This window comes from Homarus americanus, unplaced genomic scaffold (genome assembly GCF_018991925.1).
Source record: "Homarus americanus isolate GMGI-L3 unplaced genomic scaffold, GMGI_Hamer_2.0 scaffold18547, whole genome shotgun sequence".
Taxonomy (NCBI): domain Eukaryota; kingdom Metazoa; phylum Arthropoda; class Malacostraca; order Decapoda; family Nephropidae; genus Homarus; species Homarus americanus.
Genome location: NW_024725521.1, coordinates 226,058 through 250,059, shown reverse-complemented (window position 1 = coordinate 250,059; position 24,002 = coordinate 226,058). Strand labels below are relative to the sequence as shown.

Here is a 24,002-nt window from a genome sequence, read left to right as displayed (position 1 = left end):
ACCCTTTACTAAGTAATTTTCTGTATCACGTAACTTACAAATCATATTACAGTATATTCTCTGCAGCGTAAAAGAAGTATTGAAAAGTTTTGCTAATATTTACACGGACGATGAAGCCTCTGTCGATGTTCCTTCAGAAAAGGACACACAAGATGCCGTTCTCCTCACACACGAGCAGAAGCTACGGCCCACAGAAGAATGATTCAAAAAAGGGGTAAATGTGGAAACGTGATCGTCATTTTCGCGTGGCGCCACCTCGCTCAGCTCCCCCACTAAGAGTGTCCTCCACGCGCCCCCAGGCCACCACACTCCCCACACCCTGGCCGCGGCCCTCCATGAATGAACCGGCCACTACTGGGCACGAGGCCCGCCCACGATGGAAACATGGCAAGTGTTGCTCATAGTGCTTCTGACTGCGACTTTAGTTTCGTTACCTGTCACACCACTAGCCTTTAGGATGACAGTTCACTTCTCGGGCTCCCACTATCACCAGGTAGAGGCTCTTGTTTGTACCTGGGCAGATGTCAACGTTGGTCTAACCTGGACTTGAGACAGTTCACATTAAACTACAACAGAGAATTCCTTCACCTGGTAATTATCTAGACCAGTATTACGAAAACGCCAAATAATAGGTTAGAATCAACTATGATGCTGTTATGAACAATTACCATCCGCACCATATTAGTCATTCGTGAAATAAACATAGAGGGAAGTTCTTAACCCCGAGAAGTATATGGTGTAGTGCAGGTAGTGAGGGGCCCTGCCTTACAGTAACACAAAGCCCGGCATTATCATTATGTAGTGTACATCAGAGTAGGAGTGCGACGGTCGAGTGGATACAACACTGGCCTACTGCTCGTCCTCGTGGCTCCGCACCTGGGGCACCTTCATTTCAGCCAGCCTTAAATGGGTAGTGAAGTCGGTCCAGCGTAGTGCCGGACACGGTGTCTTATTGTCTACCGAAAAATGACTTTGTATACAATGTGCTGTTTACTGTTCATACTGCTCCTACCGGACCGTGACGGCCTATTGGACCCACTTTTCACATCTAAATAGATAAAACGTTTGGTAAACCTTAAATGCACATTGACAAACTGTAATATTTAATCATATACCTGTATGTCCATTCTGGGCGCATGATTTAGTCCTGTATAACACTTCAGTATTATCATTAACTTAGGAGATTTCCTTCGAACGTTACTCGATGACGTCATAGTTCACTAGGGTAAAGCAAAACAAACATCACAGTGATGTTTGAGGAATACTTGACTCACCCAAACATCAAATCAATCTCATAGTGAAAACTTCCCACTCAGTTATTTCTTAAAGGAAACTGTTTTACAAATGTGAATAACAATATTTTTAATGATTCATGGTGACGCCGCCACACACCTCACCTGTGTCATCACGTGTAAACAACCACTGTTCACCGGTGCTACACTCACTACCTGTAGCCCCTTAGAGGGCGGTGGTTAATTCATCTCAGAGTTAACTAAAGATAACTTAACCTAACCAAGACTGCTTATTTTATTCTCTCTCCTCTTTCTCTCTTCCTCTTCCTTCTGTTATTCTTCTTCGTTCTCCCTGTCTTCTCTCCTACTTCTTGTTATCTCCCTCCTACTTCTTTTCTTCCTCCTCCTCTTCATAACCCTCTCCTCCCTCCTCCCCTTGATAAATAAATAAGGATTAGCCAGAAGCATCATCAAGTGTCGTAAGTGGGTTCGTCTTCCTCCTGCGTCACTCATCCTCCTTCTGTGTCACTTATTCTCCTCCTCCTCCTCCTCCTGCGTCACTCATCCTCCTCCTGCGTGACTCATCCTCCTCCTGCGTCACTCATCCTCCTCCTCGTCATTCATCCTCCTCCTGCGTCACTCATCCTCCTCCTCGTCACTCATCCTCCTCCTGCGTCACTCCTCTTGCATTAAGTTGCCAATAGTTCGGGTTGTTGAGGAAGTTGCACATGGACGAGAACATCATGGTGACAGCCCCGCCAGGCTCTCTCACACACCGGGGTTCGATCCCCGCTTCGTGTTTTATACTGGCCATTTACGTTCACTGTCGAGACTAGCCTGTGTTGCATTGTTGTCCCCTCACCTCACCTTACCTCCCTCACTTCACCTAATCCTCACCTCACTTCACTTAATCCTTCCCTCACCTCACCTAATCCTCACCTCACTTCACTTAATCCTTCCCTCACCTCACTTTAACTCGTGAAATATAAGACTCTCAAATACTGCAACCTTGAATTAGAGCGTCTGAAATAATTAACAACGTGAAAGATGAATCGTATTGGCCTTAGCACCCGGATATAGCACACTGAATTCGTTAAGTCTTCCGTATACAAGGAGGCAGTGTGGATGGTTAGGACTGGACACGAGCCTTGTAGCCACCACCACACTCACCATGTAACACGATATACGAGTCTAATTATACAGGTATTTTGTAATTTAATCTGAGAACTAAAATTAATGATGTAGTGCGTGTGAGTGAAGCGTGGTTGGTGGAGGGGAGGGGAGGATTAGGTGAGGTAAGGGGAGGTGAGGTGAGGGGAGGGGAGGGCAGGATTAGGTGAGGTTAGGGGAGGTGAGGGGAGGGGAGGTGAGGTGAGGGGAGGAGAGGCAAGGAAAGAAATAGGTGGGGATTAAGTTAAGGAAGGGGACGCGAAATGACGCAAGCCGAGGCGAGATGAGGTAAAGGGAAAACCCAGTGAGGAAAACGTATATATGACTGACTGACACACACACACACACGCGATATTTTATTTACTCGAGAGGATCAAAAGCGGCGTTAGTTTAGTGGGTTAAAAAAAACCTTTCCTTTCCTTCCGTCACCGATACAAAAATCAATCCCGCGGCTTCTATAAAAATCAGGCCACATGAGGACGAGTATTAAGGAGCCCTTTTTATACAAGTCGCGGCTCTATGATGAAACAGGTAATAGTCCATCCTGTTGACACACTTGCGCGGGACGGACATAAACAAGGACGTACTGGTGCAAATCAATAACACCCCCCCCCTATACACACACTCTTCTCTCCAAGCAAAGCAAGCATAGAAGGGGGTCACGTGGTCGGGGTGAGGGAGGGGAGGAGCGGTGGTAATGGTCAGAACCAATCTCAAATATAACTACGAATTACCTTGTGATTATTCGCATTAACAGTATAACAAGAACTGACCTTAATGCAATTAGCTGACTCAATCGTAAGCAAAACTCTACGTGCAGATAATCATTTGGAGGGTGACACAAATCATATATCTAAATCTAACCCTTTGAGGATGATTGTTGAAGCTTTGAGGACGAATATTAAAGCTTTGAGAACGATTTTTGAAGCTTTGAGGATGAATTTTGAAGCTTTGGGGATGATTCTTGACGCTCTGAAGACGATTATTGAAGCTTTGAGGACGAATTTTGAATCACTGAGAACGAAATTTGAAGCTTTGAGAACGAATTTTGAAGCTTTGAGAACGATTGAAGCTGAACCCTTTGATGTATACGTAAAGACATACAGTCATAAGGGTTAAATCATCGCAACGTATCTTTTGTTTTAATAAGAGTGGAAGGAAGGGGCAAGAGGGCAAGTGTTGGAGAGGGCAAGGGTAGTGTCCTTTGGTCACTCATCTTTTAATGAAGCGTTTTTCTGTTTTAGAGAATTGAAGCTTTTTGTTTATAGTAGGAAGGTCTAATTTATAAGAAGTGTAAGATCCAACTTCTAGTTTTGTTCGTAAGGAGGTGGTCCTATCTTTTGGGTTTAATTGAAAGATTGAAGCTTGACTTGAAGGTACAGTATTTATATTCGCCTCTGTTGTAGTGTACACTTATATATAGCACTGTCTTCACCCCCAGGTCTCTCCCATGGTAGTCGGTCCGTGTATAAAACAACTGAAGGAAACAGATTCATGAAGAGGACATCTTACATTCTGCAGCCGTGAAGAACTAGAAATATACAAGTTTCTCTCGCTCTGTCTGTCTCTATATACCTGTCTGTCTGTCTGTCTGTCGTTGGTTGTCAGCGCCATTATTTCATGCAAGCTGAGGTGTCCATACATAATACAGTACTCGCTGGCGAAGGTTACTGTGAGTGCTTGTATGTACAATATGTAAGAGTTGGTGATACAGTACACTGGCACACCGACACAGCCAAGCATGACACAGGTGGCGTGAAAAGATAAACATTCCCAAACAAGTACAGGACAAACATAAAGACATTATTAAAAGTATCTAAGTCTTGTCTTAACTGCGCCTAACGACTGGTTATGTGATGAGTGTCTCCTCCTGGCAACCACTGACCCCGACATCACCTCACAGTGCCAGCCACCTACACTACTATTATGAGGTCGTGTTAGGGGATCTCCTTACAGATTACTAACAGACAGACAAGGAGATAGATATTCATCCACTAAAACTGTCATACTTAAGTAAATCAGAACAAGAGAGCCAAGCCTGTGTGTCCAGATCTACACCTGTTTGTGTACTACACTGTACTACAATGCACTTATCATTTATTTTCCAAAACGATTTGTATGCCGTGATAACAAGAATCATTCACACAACAATTAGAAAAACTAAATACAAAGTTACTTCATTCAGCAAATTCGTTTCTGGAATGACCAGAGAGTGATGAGAGATCTCAACACTATGGTAAGTGTGTGTGAGGGGTACATGTGGGCCGGTGCCCGGGAGGTGTAGGCGTGGTGGCCTGGGAGGGTGGTGGGCTGGGGGTCGCTCGTGTCCCGGGGCAGCAGCTGCTCCTACAGATGGCGGCCGCGACGCTCAACATTTATCCTGGGGCTCCTGCTGGTGTTGGATGACTAGCTGAGGTTGAGGCGTGCCCGGCCACCCCAGCACCGCTCTCACCTCCCCCTGCTGGGAGGGGTGTGGCCCTGTTTGTTTTTCTTTGTGACTTTATGACGATGGCAAGCAGCATGAGGCTGCCACAGTTCACGCCTGACTCTAAACAGATGACTGACTGCCTTAGTTAACACCGTTATATATATATATATATATATATATATATATATATATATATATATATATATATATATATATATATATATATATATTCCAGATGATTAGTTGCTCACCTTTATATAAATGTGTTCTTATACCTCATGAAATCGACAAAACTGCACGAGTAATACATTTTGCGTAAATAAATTTCATATTTTTGTTCCAGATCACTATTCTCCAGACGCTTCCTCCGACCTTCGACGCGCTCATGACTCCCTTTTCACTTCCCTGGAGGCTGGACGGTCCCTTTACACAAGTTTTTCCCCCTAACATAATGATGGTGGTTTAATTTACAAACGAATAAATTATACTGTAGCAGTAGCCGGTTCTCCGAGTTGTCATGATAGACGATTTTCTTAAATATGATAATAAAAACTAATGTGTTAGGTTAGATTAGGTTTGGTGTGGCAGAATGTTAAATGACAAAGTGGAGCAGCATCTGGTAGGTAGTTCCTCCGGTGTATGAATTGACTTTAAATAGATTGATATGTTTAATCATACTGTATTTTATAAACGTTAATCGCCTCTATGAACAACTTTTTTTGGATGTGTATCTTATTTCTCGAAAGTTTAATGCTAGAGATTAAGTTTCGGGTTACTGAGTGTGTTGGGTGGAGAGAGGGACGGGTGTTGGGTGGAGAGAGGGACGGGTGTTGGGTGGAGAGAGGGACGGGTGTTGGGTGGAGAGAGGGACGGGTAGGTAAAGGGGGGATAAGGGGAGTGGTATCACTCCCTATGATCAAATATCAAGCCGAGATGTTGCAGTGTTACAGAGCTTTGGGTGTTGTAGTAGTGTGAAGTGTAATATTAGATATTTCCTCCTCATAACACACATTAAGTAACAATTGACTGCCAGCCTCCCTGATGCTCTCTTGAGATCAGATTCACAAAGGTTCCCGCAGTAAATATTCCTCGTGAACGGACACAAAAATGACTCCCAGCTGGTTGACGCAAGTTAAATACGTCAAAAAATTCCAATATAACAAACATTACAGTACACTGATACTCCATCTCAAGAAGACATGTTCACTTAACATCAATAAGATAAAACACTGTTAAGGTACAATGAAGCCTCAAGCCACTAAACCAGACCTTCCACCACTTTACTTTCTAAAACTGGATATAAGAAGTTCAGGAGAGCAAGCAAGAGTACAGCGTCAGTAAACAAGATTGTGCACACTTACCTGTGTTATCGCTGAGGCGGCTGACCACCAGGTTGGAGCAGCCGGCGATTGGTCGTGTTTCTCGGGGAGGCAGGACCTCATCTAGCCCAGGTAGAAGCGGTCCTTTAGCCATGTCCCCAGGTGGCCGATGGCGCGGGTAAGGCGGAGGTGGCGAGTCCTGCTCGCGTTTGATGCCTGGGATTTCGCGACTCGGAGACGTTTGTATGGAAGGGCGAGACCGGAGGCTCTTAGTGACTGAGGTGCTGGTCTCTGGCAGGTGTTGAGACGTAGTTTTACTTGTGAGTGTCGGGCTGGTGTACTGAGCTGCCTGCAGGTGGGACGTTTGATGGTTAAGAGGGGCGGTGAAGGGAGCCTGAGTGTAAGTTGGGGGGCTGAAGGGCCGTGAAGTGAGTGTCGTGGAAGGTCCAGTAATGGGACAGAGGTCATCCAGGGCAGGCCCGGAGAGGTCAGGTAAACTCTGGGCGCTGGGTCGTCGCTCCAGAGCCCCAGGTGGTGGAATCATTAGGCTGTTGTCTCCATTGCGACCCACCTGAACTTGGTCCGTTGATTCAATTTTGGCCTCGGTCAAGGTGGTACTTGCAAAAGGACGATGAGGATAAGTCCTGTTTCCTGGAAGTTCAAATTGACTGCCGCCCCGCACCGCCTCGAGGAAGACGCCAGCGTCTAGACTCGGGCTTTTGCTGCGGAAGTGTTTGGCGCTGTGCACGCTTAGGTAGTTACCCGTGCTCCGGAAGTCCTGGTCTCGGCCACTAAATTGAGAAAGGCTGGGTTCACCGGGGTTCGCTATGCGGTTCAAATAGGTATCAACACTGGGACTCTTGGAGGCGAATATTTTACTGGAGGTGGAGGTGACAGCTTCAGAAACAATACAATCAATACTTGGACTTTTTGATCGATACGACCGATGGAATGTCAAATCTAGATCCCTCTGATTTAAGTAACAATCTAGGCTCGGACTTTTTGAGCGAAAGTTGTTCATAATTGGGATTGGAAGTGTGAGTGGGGGGTTTCCTCTTGGTCCCTGTGTCACGTCCTCTCTGAAAGGCTGTGATCGCCCGGGCATCATCTGGGTCTTCTGCTGAATCACCACAGGGTTGGCCTTGGTCGTGCTCACACCTTTATGAGAAGGCTGCTGCTGTTGCTGCTGGAATATTGAATTTATATCTGTAAAAGAACTGGGTGTCTTCATGGAGGAATCAAGCGAGTGTTCTTGAGGTCGAGGCCTGGCTGGGATGTCGAGAGGACGACTGACGGAGGCGACGTTGGAGTAACTGCGGCCTCTGTGTCCCTCCTGCTCTCTGCCGGGGACCCTCTCCCTCCCTCCTCCACCACCGCCTCGTAACAGTGACGTCTCTGAGGCATATTTCTGCAAATTAGACTCAGGATTGTAATGAGTAAAACGGTGGAGGCCGCTCACAGCTTCATGGTACTGAGGGGGAGGGCGGGCCTTCCTGTAGTCCCGAGTGTTGTCTGTGTAGTCAGGCTCCAGGTGTACCACCCCTCCTGCTGCCCGGCCCCCTACGCCCGAGTGCGAGTCTCCTGAAGGATATTTCGGAGGAGGGGGTCTCTGGAAATCGTTGCTGTGAGGCCTGTGGGCAGGACCTCCAGGCTGCAGCAGGCCCACTCGAGGGTAGAGATCTGAGGAAGAGGCTTGGGATTTCTTGCCTCCCTCCTGTGGGGAATCTGTGACGCGGAGTCGACTGAAGTCCTGTACGGGCTCCATGCTGCCCAACCTGCCGGGTGAAGAGTGGCCACCATTAATCACAAACATAATCATAAGATATGTGACCTGCGTGACACAACATCACCTTAACAATCAAAATCTTGTTAATAAAACGGTTTGGGATAATGTAAAGCCACTTAGGTTTATATTGGTTGTCAGATCTTAAGAAAATAAAAATGATAATAATGATGATAACACAAGTAACATGAAAATAATGATTCATATAACTACTACTACTACTTATAATGATAACAATAATAATAATAATAATAATAATAATAATAATAATAATAATAATTATAATAATAATAATAACAACACAAAGTAAAAACTTGGGTTTATCAGTGACGTGGTTCATCTTCCTTTTAACCTCTTGAGGACGACGTCAACTTTTTTTTCTTAGCACTTTGAGTACGATGCATCAAGATATCATACGTTAGGGGAGGCTAGAATGCTTACTTCTTGTCCTATAGGTTAGGTTAGGTTAGGAGATTTTTGCCAAGTTTTGTACAAATACCCGCCAACACATAGTGAGGGGCGGGCGGGTGACAACCTCCTGCCTGAACCCACACACCACGTGACCAAAACACCCGCTGCTCATAACACACCATCGTCCCCTCCTGACACTTATTACATGCTGCCAGAATTGATGTTCCAATATATCCAATATACAGGAGGTCTCTGAAAAATGTGGAGATCGCGTGAATGGTTGTATGGTATTACAGCAGCAACATTGTCCTAACTTGTGGGACACGTCACACATCAACGAGCGGGAACAATGTTGCTGTTGTGATGAAAACTCCACGAGACACCCTGTATATATAGAGAGAGTAACGAGGCATAAATTGTCTCTCCACTCAAACACTCGCCAGATGGGTTCTCCTCCGCTACATGGTGATGGTGACCAGCTGTGGTATGGTGTGGTGGAGGCCGAATGGATAATGCTCAGTTACTGTCCTAAGGGTAGCTGTTTCCAAGTCTGGGACACCCCTAGTCCACCCAGCTGTGAGTGGGTACCCAACTTTACCGGTGGGGGAAATGGCCGAGGGTAGTGCTGGTCCTGCTGTGTCTCTGTGGACCTAAGGCTGGTGAAACCCGATTTTCGTGTTTCATGAAGGAAAATCAAACATTATTATAAATTTATCTCAAGTTGCAGCAGACTTTGTACTTAAATACACTATTGTTTACGTTCCTTTGCTCGGAATTGACATCATATCGCACTAACCTGAACTCCCCAAATTCAGGTGATTCATAAAAAAAAACAAAAAAAAAACATCAAATATCTCGATATCCCAACCACATCATCCAGAAACGAAGACCACAGACCACACCGCTAATACACTGAAGACCATGCCTAGTCCTTACAGCATATGGACAAAGGAACAAACAGTTGGACAGGTGTTTATCAATACAGTATAGGACATAAACCCTCTTGAATAATAAATTACATACAGACAAACTAGGAAACTTGATAATGTAAGCTAAGGCCACACCCGTCAAGCAGGAAACGAGTCTTCAAGGTTCCTTAGCTAAGTTTTCCTTGTAACTGGAGACGTGAGGAAGCTTCTCGTTGGCTCACTTAAGACACGGTACAAAAACCAACGCTACCAGAATGACATCGACAGTGGAGTGAGAATCTGTGGTAACTAGACGCGGCCTCTTACCCCCAGGAGAGAATATTTACGAGTCTTTGAGAATCTCGACACTGGATTGTTAGGTTAGGTGATGTGTTTTGATTCCTTTTACGTCTAATTGAAATAAAACCCCTTCAATTGTTTTTTGTTTTATTAAGCTGATATGAATATGGGATGGACGGACCGACAGACGGACGAGTGGACAGACAGAACCAAAGCAAATCCCCTCACACTAAAAACAGGAAACATTAATGGAAGTAAAGGAGAAAGAGAGCCAAACGCGTGACTGAGAGCCAAACGCGTGACTGAGAGCCAAACGCATTAATGTGTAACAAGATTGAAACATATACATTTACAGTAACATCATACATACATACATGCATGCATACAGGAATAACACATACACGTCCATGTACGAGCATTAATACGTACACACATACATACAGTATATCTAAATATATAAAAAATAGGTATACGTGAAAAAGTGTGTGTGTGTGTGTGTGTGTGTGTGTGTGTGTGTGTGGTGTGTGTGTGTGTGTGTGTGTGTGTGTGTGTGTGTGTGTGTGTGTGTGTGGTGTGTGTGTGTGTGTGTGTGTGTGTGTGTGTGTGTGTGTGTGTGTGTGTGTGGTGTGTGTGTGTGTGTGTGTGTGTGTGTGGTGTGTGTGTGTGTGTGTGTGTGTGTGGTGTGTGTGTGTGTGTGTGTGTGTGGTAAGATAAGGAATAAATTCACCCCAAAGTAATATTCAACAGGGTTACAAACTTCACAGTATAAAGAAGAGACAGACACACACCTACATGTATTCTGGACGACTGGTGACGAGAAACGAAAACTCATTTAGCAATAATAAAAAAGACTCACAATGCCCTAAACTGTCCTCACAAGCTTTAGTTAGAAGAGTGAAAAGTGACGCCGGCACACCTGACTGGTACACCTGACAATTAAACACGAACAACAACAACAAAAAACTACAAATTAAAAGAAGCATTAAACGTATATACCTATAACAAACACAGAGAAAGAGATCAAGGGAGCTTAGATCTCAAACCAAGTTACGAGATATTTATCGTACGGCGAAGGACCTCATGTGGTGGTGGGCGGACTGATGAAAACGATGATTACACACACACACACACACACACACACACACACACACACACACACACATAGGTCGACACTTCACACACACATAGGTGGACACTACACCCACGTAACTAACACATGACCATAAACGTACGGTTAACACATGAGGCAGTACCCCCCCCCCTCCCCTTGCCATACCATAACACCATCAGCGCGGGAGGGACGACGTAACCACAAACAAAAATGATAAAAACAAAAATGCAGATGCTTGTGGTGAGGCACTTCCGTAGAGGCGACGCTAATCTGGCTCGCAATCCCCCTAGGGTGCCACTGCCAGGCCAGGCCAGGCACCGTGCCAAGCCTTCACTGTGGGAACCTTGTACAATGACGCAATACTCCAATGTGGTGGTGATAGTGGTGGTTGTTGAGGAGGAGGAGGAGGAGGAGGAGGAGGTGGTGGTGATGGTGTACAATGTTTTTTTTAACAATTACCAATAATAATAATAATAATAATAATAATAATAATAATAATAATAATAATAATAATAATAATAATAATAATTCATATGTTGACGCATCCATGATTGTCCCTCTCTCGTTCTCCATCTCCCTCTCACTATCGACATAAGGCAGACACCCCTCCACCACACACCCACCCCACATACGCCAGACACCGCAGTCCATCTGTAACCAAGCATTGCCAATTGCTCGTCATGAAATTATCGTACAGAAGGTCTAAAAAATGTCGTATCCTTCTCTCAAACTGTCGTAGAACTGAACATGCGTAACTAGAGTATTTTAGTTGGCTTTTAGAGGTTAATGGGGACTATGTATTAATTAAATACGTTGTTAGCACGCTTGGTAATTCAACTTCCTTCTAATATACATTAACTTTAACTAAACCTAACCTAACCTAACCTAACCTAACCTAACCACATCGTACCTTAATGTAACTCAACCTAGCCCAAACGGAGTTCCCTAATCTAACCAACTCCTACCCTAACACAACCTAACTTCCATTAACCTAACCTAACCAAACTCTAACTTAACCTAACCTATCCTAGCACTCTTAACATTCCCTATCCTAATCCTACGGTAGGGATAGATTGGGTTAGGTAGTACAGGTTAGGTTAAATTAGGAAACTTGCGTTATATAAGAGGTAGGGTAGATTATGTTATATTACGACCATATGAGGTTAGGTTAGGTTAGATCAGGTCAGGTTAGGTTAGATCACGTCAGGTTAGGTTAGGTAAAAAGGTTAAGTTAAGCCATTCCCCAGCTACCTACAGTCTGTGCCTCCCACCTTCAATGCTAAAGTACCCCACTCAAGCTCTCGTGAGTACAGCAGACCTTCAGGCACCGCTATCCCTCCTACAGTATACGCAGCCTCCTCCACCAGCAGCCAGACACTACGCACCACCACCACCACTCCTGCGTACACATATACCATGACCCTCTCAACACTATATATTAAATTTATTCCATAAACTGAACCTTAACTCTTTCCTCTCTCGTTTATTTAATGCCTCCCTCACTTAATATATTCCAAGACCTAACTCCTGTCACGTGTGTGTGTGTGGTAGGTGTGTGTGTGTGTGTGTGTGTGTGTGTGGTAGGTGTGGCTGTGTGTGTGTGGTAGGTGTGTGTGTGTGTGTATGTGGTAGGTGTGTGTGTGTGTGTGTGTGTGTGATAGGTGTGTGTGTGTGGATGGTGTGTGTGTGTGTGTGTTTGGATTTTTACACCAGTTTATTACATCGAACCACCATTCAGCTTATTGCATTCCCAACCTGATTCACTCAACAACAAACTCACTCAAGGATCTACTCGATAACAATAACCCGGCCTCCGAAATTGGGTGTATTCACGGAAGAGAGTGACGCCCCGTAGTGCTTCCTGGATACCATGCCATTCTTAGTTCACCACCACCACCACCACCACCACCACCACCTCTCCTGTGTAATAATGGTAGGGAGGATATTGATGGAACTTACGACGTCCAACGAGATGATTCGGGTTTTGTGTGTCGCAAGAAAGATAAACATTGTGATCGATTCCAAGTTACTAGTCACTATCATCATCATCATCATCATCATCATCATCATCATCATCATCATCAACCGTGACTCCTATTTATTAATTTTCTTGTTTTTATTGCTATTACGTCCAAGTTCATGTTATAGTCCTAGTTATCATTACTATTACTACCATTACCTGCTAGTTATCCCACCATCGATGTCCTCTACACCAATGGTCATCAGAACACGAGTAAGGAATGCAGTGAGGAGTCTATGGTGGGTCAGAGGCAAGGAAGATAATTCTCTCTCAACAGGCCAGTGACTAACTTACGGCGCCAGGGTACTACAGGGTAAGGTAAGGTAAGGTAGGGTAGGGTAGGGTAGGGCGGGGCGTGGCAGTTTAGGGAGCAGATTAGGGCAAGGCAGAGGATGTGAAGGCAGGGGGAGGAGGGGGGGAGGGGCAGGGGGGAGGGGTAGGGGAGGGAGGGGAAGGGGTAGGGGAGGGAGTAGGGCAGGGGGTAGGGGGGGTAGGGCAGGGGGTAGGGCAGGGGGCAGGGCAGGGCATCACGCTCCCTTGGATAAGCGTGTCAGTGTCACAAAACCTAGGGAGTTTTAACGCCACGTTTCACTACAACTAATTCTAATTATTCTCTTCATAAACTTCAAAGGCATTATATATATTCCGCCCCATGATGTAAAAGGTCAACGAAAATGAACATGAATTCATTCTAAAGGAGACAATTACTTCATTATTTTATATTTCATAACCAGAAATACGGTATATATTTGTGGATGATTTGTGTATCTATACAGCGTTGACTATCAGTAACCTGACTGACTGACTGACTGACCAACTGACTAACTAATTGACTGACTGGCTGGTTGGTCCGAGTGTTGTAACACCACGCGGTAACAGACACACAGGTGTAGAGATCATTACAGCATCATTGCCAGGTAAACAGATTAGGAAGGAGTGATAACCGACTCTCTCTCTCTCTCCTATACACATAAGCCACTCTTTTTCACACACACACACACACACACACACACACACACACACACACACACACACACACACACACCCAGATGTCTTCCATACAGGTCCGCTGCTGGATACTTCAGATGCTCTTCTCAACAAACTTTACGTTGAAGATCCTGACATAACTTAAATATTCTAGGATTAAGTAAGTCACAGTCTGATTAACTACAGAGCGACGTAGTTCAGGAGATGATACAACTATCGAGAGCAAAACAACGATTAACTCTCACACAGGTTCTCATATTAGGTCAAAAAGGGAATGGCCTAACCCACATCTCAATTTTTCCTGACCTTAAAACACGATTCATAGCCGAGAACATGTGTGTGTGTGTGTGTGTGTGTGTGTGTGTGTGTGTGTGTGTGTGTGTGTGTGTGTGTGTACAACTACAAGTTCTCTCACAGCTTCCAGAAACACCAGTAACATACAGACCACACACGTAAGTATGGTGACTGCTCCCTCTCGATCCTGGACACCACCGTGATTCTCTGGCAGACGATCACTATAACTATGAGAGGTTGCGTTAACTCCAGATTCCCAGAGCATTGGTGTATTAAATTTTGTCTCCTAACCGATGGCAAGAGACCGTGTGTGATAAAGTTAAACATCTCACCGTAATGTTTGATGGTAATTTTGGACCTTTCCTTTGTACTGTTAGTGAGATAAATCATTACTTGGTTTATGATAGCACCTTACGTACTGAAGCCAGGTGATGTGTCGAGACATGTTCAAACGGACGGAGAGACAGATGTAGGAGCATTATGCCTCCTCCAGTTAGGGGAAAGTGTGAGGGGGAAAGTGTGTCACCTGTGGGTACTAACGGCGGTGAGGTGAGGTGAGGTGAGACAAGAGTATCAAGCGACCCGTTAACTGTTTCCCGCCACCGAGTAAGAACCTGCACACGAGAGAGAGAGAGATAACCACATATTTAGTTAGGTGGAAGTCTTAAAGTAAATAAATGACCTTTCGTGAGTAAGACATAGAGGTCACGCTCGCCTGACTCGGAACAAGTACAGCTGGATCACGTTGGGAAGCTTCCTCATCATCACCCCACACCCCACACACACCCTGTTTGTTCGGGTTGGTCAGTTGAGAGATCAAAGGAACCAAACCTATTATCGTTAAAGGGATCATCGAGGTTAAGGCCATCATTACGATGTTGAAGGTCACATATAACAGATGTCGTCAAGTCCTGTATTAAACCCAGGACGCTTTTTTCCTGCGCAAAAACATCCCCCAGACGACACAAACACGGTCAGCGAACACAACAACAACAACAGCAACAACAACAACACGTGATCCTACTACCTTCCTCGTATCTCTTGGGGATTATAACTGTAGCGGAGATTTTTTTCAGGAGGGGTGGAAGGGTGTGTGAGGGAAGGTGATAGGAGGTGGGAGGGGAGGTGGGAAGGAAGGTGGGAGAGAGGTGGGTTCTGAAGCTGTAGTCCCGATATATAAGCTTCAAAGAATAAGTATCCATTCAATCAACACTCACTACTGGATAATTAGTTTGGTGGAAGCCTTTAATGGTTCTCAAGAATGGATTCCCCGGCGGATTCAGGGAGTAATGCCTTTCATCTTATTGCTGTAGTATTCGACCCAGATCACGATTCCAGCAGGTTGCCAGGCACGTGGGTTTGTCTTTGATAGCTAAGGAGGGACGGGAAGGAGGAGGGAGGGAAGGAAGGTAGGAGGGAGGGAGGAGGGAAGGTGGGAGGAGGGGAGGGAAGGAGGAAGGGAAGGGAGGGGGTAGGGGAGGGAGGTGGGAAGGGGGGAGGGAGGGGAAGTTAGGGGGGAGGGAGGGAAGGCAGGTGAGGGGAGGAGGGGAAGGTAGGGAGGGAGGGGAGGGGACGGGAAGGAGGAGGGGAGGGGAAGGGAGGGAGGGGAGGGAAGGGAGGAGGAGGGAAGGTGGGAGGGGAGGGAGGGAGGGACGGGAAGGGAGGAGGGAGGGGAAGGTAGAGGGGAGGGGAGGGGACGGGAAGGAGGAGGGAGGGAAGGTAGGAGGGAGGGAGGAGGGGAGGGAAGGAAGGAAGGTAGGAGGGAGGGGAGGGGAGGGAGGGAGGGAAGGTAGGAGGGAGGGGAGGGACGGAAGGAGGAGGAGGGAAGGTAGGAGGAGGGAGGGAGGGAAGGAAGGTGGAGGGAGGAGGGAGGGAAGGGGGAGGGAGGGAGGGTGGAAGGAAGGTAGGGAGGGAGGGAGGGAGGGAGGGAAGGTAGGAGGAGGGAGGGAAGGTAGGAGGGAGGGAGGAAGGTAGGAGGGAGGGAGGGGAAGGAAGGGGGAGGAGGAGGAAGAGGGAGGGAGGGAATAGGAGGGAGGGAGGGGAGAGGAGGAAAGGGAGGAGGGAAGGTAGGAGGGAGGGAAGGTAGGAGGGAGGGAGGGAGGGAGGGAGGGAGGGAGGGACGGAGGGAGGGGAAGGGAAGGGAGGGAACACCATTACACATACAACTGTTATCTTTGTAGGTTATAATGGCGCCTCATCTTAACAGGAACCAAACGTTACATTTAACCATTGCTATTACGGGTCTCGTTAACATTTGGACCCATCAGGACGACGGGTCTGGTTGGGTTAGGTTAGGTTAGGGCGGGAGGAATCGCTTCATCTTTCCTATTGGTGTTTTATCGTTGTTCTGTTCCCTTGGGTCATCACACTTTTGTATTAATATTGGTTTATTTATATAGTGCTGCTTATTTTCTTTTTCTTTTTTATACTGCGATGGAGTTAGTGATCCCGCCCAGGTCCTTGTGTAGCTGGGAGGGTAGTCACATTTTGGGAGGAACCACAACACCAATACTGTATTACCCTGAGGTGCTGTGCTGGGAGGGGTAAACACTTATCGTTGTCGAGTTGATGCAAATCCAAATTTTTAGAAAGACAATGAATTATTAATATATATATTTTTTTTTTGCTGTAGGTTATCTTGCATTAAGAATTCACTCACACACACACACACACGAGAGAGAGAGAGAGAGAGAGAGAGAGAGAGAGAGAGAGAGAGAGAGTGTGTGTGTGTGTGTGTGTGTGTGTGTGTGTGTGTGCTCCTATAACCCCGGCAGTTGTTGAAGCACCAAAAATTAAAACACAACGGCAACGTCATAAATCAATTAAATCCTCCCCACCACCGCCAGCCTCCCCACCACCGCCAGCCTCACCCTCCCCACCACCGCCAGCCTCACCCTCACCCTCCCCACCACCACCAGCCTCACCTCCCCACCACTGCCAGCCTCACCCTCCCCACCACCGCCATGCCAGCCTCACCCTCCCCACCACCGCCAGCCTCACCCTCCCCACCACCGCCAGCCTCACCCTCCCCACCACCGCCAGCCTCATCCTCCCCACCACCGCCAGCCTCACCTCCCCCACCACCCCCCAGCCCACCCTCCCCACCACCACCAGCCTCACCCTCCCACCACCGCCAGCCTCACCACCCTCCCCACCACCGCCATCCTCACCCTCCCCACCACCGCCAGCCTCACCTCCCACCACCGCCAGCCCACCTCCCACCACTGCCAGCCTCACCCTCCCACCACCGCCAGCCTCACCCTCCCCACCACCGCCAGCCTCACCCTCCCCACCACCGCCAGCTCCCACCTCCCACCACCGCCAGCCTCCTCCCCCACCACCGCCAGCCTCACCCTCCCCACCACCGCCAGCCCCACCCTCCCCACCACCAGCCACCGCCAGCCTCACCCTCCCCACCACCGCCAGCCTCACCCTCCCCACCACCGCCAGCCTCAGCCCACCACCGCCAGCCTCACCACCGCCAGCCTCACCACCGCCAGCCTCCCACCCTCCCACCTGCCAGCCTCACCCTCCCCACCTCCGCCAGCCTCACCCTCCCACCGCTCAGCCTCACCTCCCCCACCACCGCCAGCCTCACCCTCCCCACCCCAGCCTCACCCTCCCCACCTCGCCAGCCTCACCTCCCCACCTCCGCCAGCCTCACCCTCCCCACCTCCGCCAGCCTCACCCTCCCCACCTCCGCCAGCCTCACCCTCCCCCAGCCTCCCTCCCACCTCCGCCAGCCTCACCTCCCACCTCCGCCAGCCTCTCCCACCTCCGCCAGCCTCACCCTCCCCACCTCCGCCAGCCTCACCCTCCCCACCTCCCAGCCTCACCCCTCCCCACCAGCCAGCCTCACCCTCCCACCACCGCCAGCCTCACCCTCCCCACCTGCCAGCCCACAGCCTCCCCACCTCCGCCAGCCTCACACCTCCCCACCTCCGCCAGCCTCCCACCTCCCCCACCCTCCGCCAGCCCCACCTCCCACCACCGCCAGCCTCACCCTCCCCACCACCGCCAGCCTCACCTCCCCACCTCCGCCAGCCTCACCTCCCACCACCGCCAGCCCACCCTCCCACCAGCCAGCCTCACCTCCCACCACCGCCAGCCTCACCTCCCACCTCCGCCAGCCTCACCCTCCCACCTCCGCCAGCCTCACCTCCCCACCTCCTCCGCCAGCCTCACCCTCCAGCCTCACCAGCCTCACCCTCCCCACCTCCGCCAGCCTCACCCTCCCCACCTCCGCCAGCCTCACCCTCCCCACCTCACCAGCCCTCACCCTCCCCACCTCCGCCAGCCTCACCCTCCCCCACCTCCGCCAGCCTCACCTCCCCACCTCCGCCACCTCCCCCCACCACCGCCAGCCTCCCACCACCGCCAGCTCACCACCTCACTCCTCCCCACCACCGCCAGCCAGCCGCCACACCTCCCCACCACCGCCAGCCTCACCCTCCCCACCTCCGCCAGCCTCACCCTCCCCATAAAAAGTGGCCATTAAGAACGCAAGGTTGTGTTGTCTTCACCGAACATATGACTTGATGAGCGAACACACATACTTCAGTTTCAGTAAGATAATGAAACAGGATGAACGAACACACATACTTCAGTTTCAGTAAGATGTTGAAATAGGATGAACGAACACACATACTTCAGTTTCAGTAAGATGTTGAAACAGGATGAACGAACACACATACTTCAGTTTCAGTAAGATGTTGAAACAGGATGAACGAACACATATACTTCAGTTTCAGTAAGATGTTGAAACAGGATGAACGAACACACATACTTCAGTTTCAGTAAGATGTTGAAACAGGATGAACGAACACACATACTTCAGTTTCAGTGCGATAAGATACTGAAGCATCTCCAAATCATGTAATTAATGTAATGTATCGACTGTGAGAGAATGGCGTTAAAATATCGATTATCGTCGTAATAATGGCAGAGGCGAGTCACCACCACCCTGCTGGCTCCTAGACAACACCATACATCACACTGTCTGAGCTTATCTGATGCCCTCACACCGACAGTAAAACCTAACCTAACCCAACCCAATCCAACCTTCCTGCACGCCAGTCTTACACTACTATCATGAAATTAACAAAGCTTCATTCATTTACCCCCCATAAAAGACTAAGCGACCACGTATCGTACACACACAAAAAAAAATACAAATAAAGTAAAATAAATACCCCGGACACCTCGACCTGAGCCAACAAACAGTGATGATAGTATCGCTGGTTAAAAGAAATCTGACGGGACATTCCTGCTGGTGCCGCCCCTCGTCAGCAAGGTGTAAGGACGAATACATTCAGTGTAATATTTATCCACCTGAAGGGAGACGCAGAGCTCAAGTATGTGCGGATAACAAAGAGACCGAGCTATTAGAGGGAGGTGTTGGAGGGGCGCCAGGGGGTGATATCATGACTAATACTGGTGATGGTGGGTGAGAAGGTGGTGGTGAGAGAGGAGGAGGTGGTAGTGGTGATAGAGGAGGAGGTAGTGGTAGTGGTGATATAGAGGGTGGTAGTGGTAGTGGTGATAGAGGAGGAGGTAGTGGTAGTGGTGATAGAGGAGGAGGTGGTGGTAGTGGTGATAGAGGAGGAGGTAGTGGTTATAGGGAGGAGGAGGTAGTGGTGAGGAGTGGTGATGGAGGAGGTGATGGTGAGTTGAGGAAGAGGAGGAGGAGGTAGTTGGTGAGGGAGGATGACGAGGAGAGAAGAGGACGGTAGGAGGAGCAGGAGGTGGGATGAGGAGGTGATGGTTACGGAGGAGATGGTGAGGAGAGGAAGGAAAAGTAAGTGGTTACGGAAGAGAGGAGAAGTGAGAGGTGTGGAAGAGGTGGTGGAGATAATGAGGGAGGAGCCGCGACAGGTGGTGGCCGTGTTACCGGTGTAATGACTTGTTATAACACACCCCTTTAAAATATCTAACAGGCCCTGATGGTCATTCCCAATCCAAATACCTGAGATCAATTAAACCAAACATATAAAAACAACAAATTAAATATAAGAATTAGTATAGAGTAAAACAACAATCAAGGTTCCAGCCCAAAAAAATGTTATACGCAAACAATATTAAAATTCTCAAGACTGATGTTTTACTAAATTGAAGGAATTTAAATAATTCCCTGAGCGGCGTATCACGTATATGTACCTGCCAGACTCTCCTTTTTGTTAATATCGAGGTAGAAGTTCCCCACCACAACATACCTGAAAGTGTACGTGTAAACATCACAGGCTAATGATAGCAGCCGTATCTGCACGCCTACACACCTTCCTGCCTAACACACACACACACACAACTAACAAACACATGCATTCTAACCCCCCCTCCCACACACACACAGACACACGTTTTCTTTGGGGAAATACAGTAGTAAGTGTGTCAACAGAGCGCCTCCGTCCTTAAAACTTTTCTTGCACAGTCACACTCCAGAGCTCACGTCACGCGTCAGCCACCACCACCAGGGACTGTATTCTCTTTGCTACTTACGTCAAGTTTTTATCGTAAGTGTGAATTTTTAGAACATATTAAAACTGGATAAATTTAGGTAAGGCAGATAGTGAATGTCCTCAATAAAATGGACAATGAGACTCTTTTTAAGTAGACACGTTGATTTAGGATCAGTTTAAAGACAATATCAATGTACAGAACCCCGAGTCTTGTTATTTTGTATTATATTATTTTAGAAGGTCGAGGCGGCCATTAACACAACCATGGTGTTGGTCTTCCTCCCACGAAGGCTGTACAGGAGGCAAGTCTGCACTCCACTTAGACTAAGATATTGAACCCGAGACTTCGCTTCCAAGGCAAATTCCCTTCTACTGAACAACAGAGTCGATACTGTAACAATAACAAATTTAAAATAAAATAAATGAATGGTGATAACATTATAAATATAAAACTTTACAATATTATATTAATAAAATTCACCCTGAATTTCCTGTAAGTTTTTTTAAAATTCATTAACTCACAACAGGTGTCCCGGGAAAAGGTTCCTTTGGGAAATACTTCATTAATAAGGTGTGCGGACGAGCGCTCACATAATTATATGTAATATATAAGCTAACCTAATATATATATATATATATATATATATATATATATATATATATATATATATATATATATATATATATATAACAGCACACCAGCGTCATGTGATGTAGATTTTATCATATAACGAACAACAAAAAATGAGAGTGAATGAGCATCAGGCGAGTAGTGAGTGACGCGGTGAGCATCAAAAGACGGACTCCCTCCGCCGCCGCCTGTGACACCCGCCAGGTGATGACTTCATTTCAACAACATCAAACAGCCAGTGTGAGAGAAAGAGAGACGACCCTCAAGCACTCACAGTGGTTCCTACGATGAATATTCTTCTTCATTGAAGGCGCAAGACTGTATCTTACTGCTTGTGTTACAAATAAAAGCGCCAGCCCAAAATAACATTAAAATTACAAAGACTTCTTTAACTAGATAAGTTCATGCACTAACTGTAAGAGGCATGACCTCTTCACACCGCTAGCTTGGGTAATACAATAAGAAAAATAATATAGTGCCTTTGTGTGAACATTATAATCTGAACCAAGAATAGACAAGAATTACCTGTGACTTGTGTAACTTAGAAGCTTAGAGAACAGACAAGTTACACCGTAAGAACACTGTCAACGTGACCCAGTTATCTAGCAGCATCAAATTACACGATATCAAAGTCTTTTTCTTATGCTTAAGCAGCCAATTAAAACCAGGAAAAAATTATCTCCAGGGAAGCTACCAGTTAATGCGAACCGGGAATAAGTAGCTTTTGGTCTCATTTATATCTACTTACGTCATGAAAAGCCCGATTCTTTAGGTAAACACCATTATCTCTGGATCCCTCAAAGGTGCGGCCCATTGAACGTGGTTGTGGTGCGGCGAGGGATGCGTTCCGTGTCTTTGTGCCGTAATGATATAATATTTACATCAAGAAATTTGGATAAAAGATGAGACCAGTGTAAATTTCCCGAGGATGATGATTAGGTCTGAATTAAGGGGGTGCTGTAATAAGTTCAAAGTTGGCATGATACTCTTTACGACGTGCGTGCGTGTTTTGCGTGCGTGCGTGTTTTGCTTGCGTGCAATTTTGTTTAAACGAACACAATATAAACGTTTTTCCTTACACACACGTACACTCGGTAAAAAAAAAAGTATCTTTCATGAGAGCTCCGATAAATTTCGAATTGAACAATCCACACGCAGGGGAACCAATGAGAGGTACGCCTTAGGGTGTTCATAAAAAATCTTCGTCCGTGGTGTTATCTTATTTCACACCATAATTGTACAAATATTTTTCCTTACCGAGTGTACATAAGAGCTGTAGAAAAGTATGGTCCCAACAGTGAACCTCTCATATGATCCCTTAAGGAAAGTTTAATAAATAAGGATGCTGCTATGTGTAAGTCCCCTTCATCACACAGCACAGATGATGACCGACATGTGGTGCAGGGTACTATACTGTACAGCCACACACCAAGTCTACTGATTTTGTTCAAGTTAACGTGTTTATAATTTGTAGATGCAGAAAAAGATAAACAGATGGAGGTAAAAAAATCCTTGGTACAGGGAGGTATTTTCAAGTCTTCATCCCATCTGTGCTACACACCGCGCGGGACAACTCTTTATTTCTTTCCTGTAGTAGATTTTTTTTTTCATATGGACACGCGTGAGACAGTGGTAACTCCGTGATAATTATAGATTTTAAGCTGTATGATGATTCTTGTATTAGTTACTGAGAAATAAACAAAAAAATGTCCTATTTAAGTATTTCTATGCTCCCGCCATAGTTTAGGTTAGGTTAAATGCACAGATAGGGTAGGGTTGCAATACGTTAGGTTGTATGAGGTTAGGTTAAGTTAAGTTAGGTTGAAGGCAAGTAAGGTAAGGTTAGGTTAAGTTAGGTTAGGTTAGGTATTGGTTGATGCAAAGCAAGGTAAAGTTAGGTTAGGTTAAGTTAAGTTAAGTTAGGTTAGGTATAGGTTGAAGCCATGTAAGGTAAGTTAAAGTTAGGTTATGTTAGGTATAGGTTGAAGCCAAGTAAGGTAAGGTAAAGTTAGGTTAGGTTAAGTTAAGTTAAGTTAGGTTAGGTATAGGTTGAAGCCAAGTAAGGTAAGGTAAAGTTAGGTTATGTTAGGTATAGGTTGAAGCCAAGTAAGGTAAGGTTAAGTTAAGTTAGGTTTGGTATAGGTTGAAGCCATGTAAGGTAAGTTAAAGTTAGGTTAAGTTAAGTGAGGGATAAAGGCAGGCAGGTAAGCTCCATGGTATGTGCTGGGGAAGAATCTGTCCCTGTTGCTTGAAGGAGAATATTTTGCCCTGACTTATTTTTAGCGAGCACCGTTTTGGCTCCCACCTCGCTATTAATACCGCTGATGACTCTCTCCCCGCCAAGTGACGTCATCAGGGTGGTCTTAAAATAAGGATAAATTGCCAAAACTCAAACTACTAAAGACCCCCTCATTCACCTGAACCACCCCCCCCCTCACACCTTACCTGCGACGACCTAAGATTTTATACAATTTCATTATTTCCTTTAACTATTAATCTTGAATGTCACACCAATATTATGCGTAATAACTCTTAAGCCATCGTCCTCAAAAGGTTAAAACTTAAACCATCGTCCTCAAACGGTTAAAACTTAAACCATCGTCCTCAAACGGTTAAAACTTAAACCATCGTCCTCAAAGGGTTAAAATTTAAACCATCGTCCTCAAACGGTTAAAACTTAAACCATCGTCCTCAAACGGTTAAAACTTAAACCATCGTCCTCAAAGGGTTAAAACTTAAACCATCGTCCTCAAAGGGTTATAACTTAAACCATCGTCCTCAAAGGCTTATAACTTAAACCATCGTCCTCAAAGGGATAAAATTTAAACCATCGCCCTCAAAGGCTTAAAACTTAAACCATCGTCCTCAAAGGCTTATAACTTAAACCATCGTCCTCAAAGGTTTATAACTTAAACCATCAGTCTCGAAGACTTATAATTCTAAACCATCGTCC

General features: G+C 46.5%; 1 protein-coding gene across 2 annotated transcripts in view; it reads right to left on the bottom strand.

Annotated features, from left to right (window-relative positions):
• The window catches only part of LOC121865190, a 127,739-nt gene that overhangs the window by 91,850 nt on the left and 11,887 nt on the right, over positions 1 to 24,002 (bottom strand). For both annotated transcript variants that reach the window (XM_042364505.1, XM_042364504.1), the window contains exon 4: positions 6,192 to 7,924. In XM_042364505.1, the coding sequence (XP_042220439.1) occupies positions 6,192 to 7,914 (1,723 nt within the window). In that variant the 5' untranslated portion in view covers positions 7,915 to 7,924. The remainder of the gene's footprint in view (positions 1 to 6,191; positions 7,925 to 24,002) is intronic.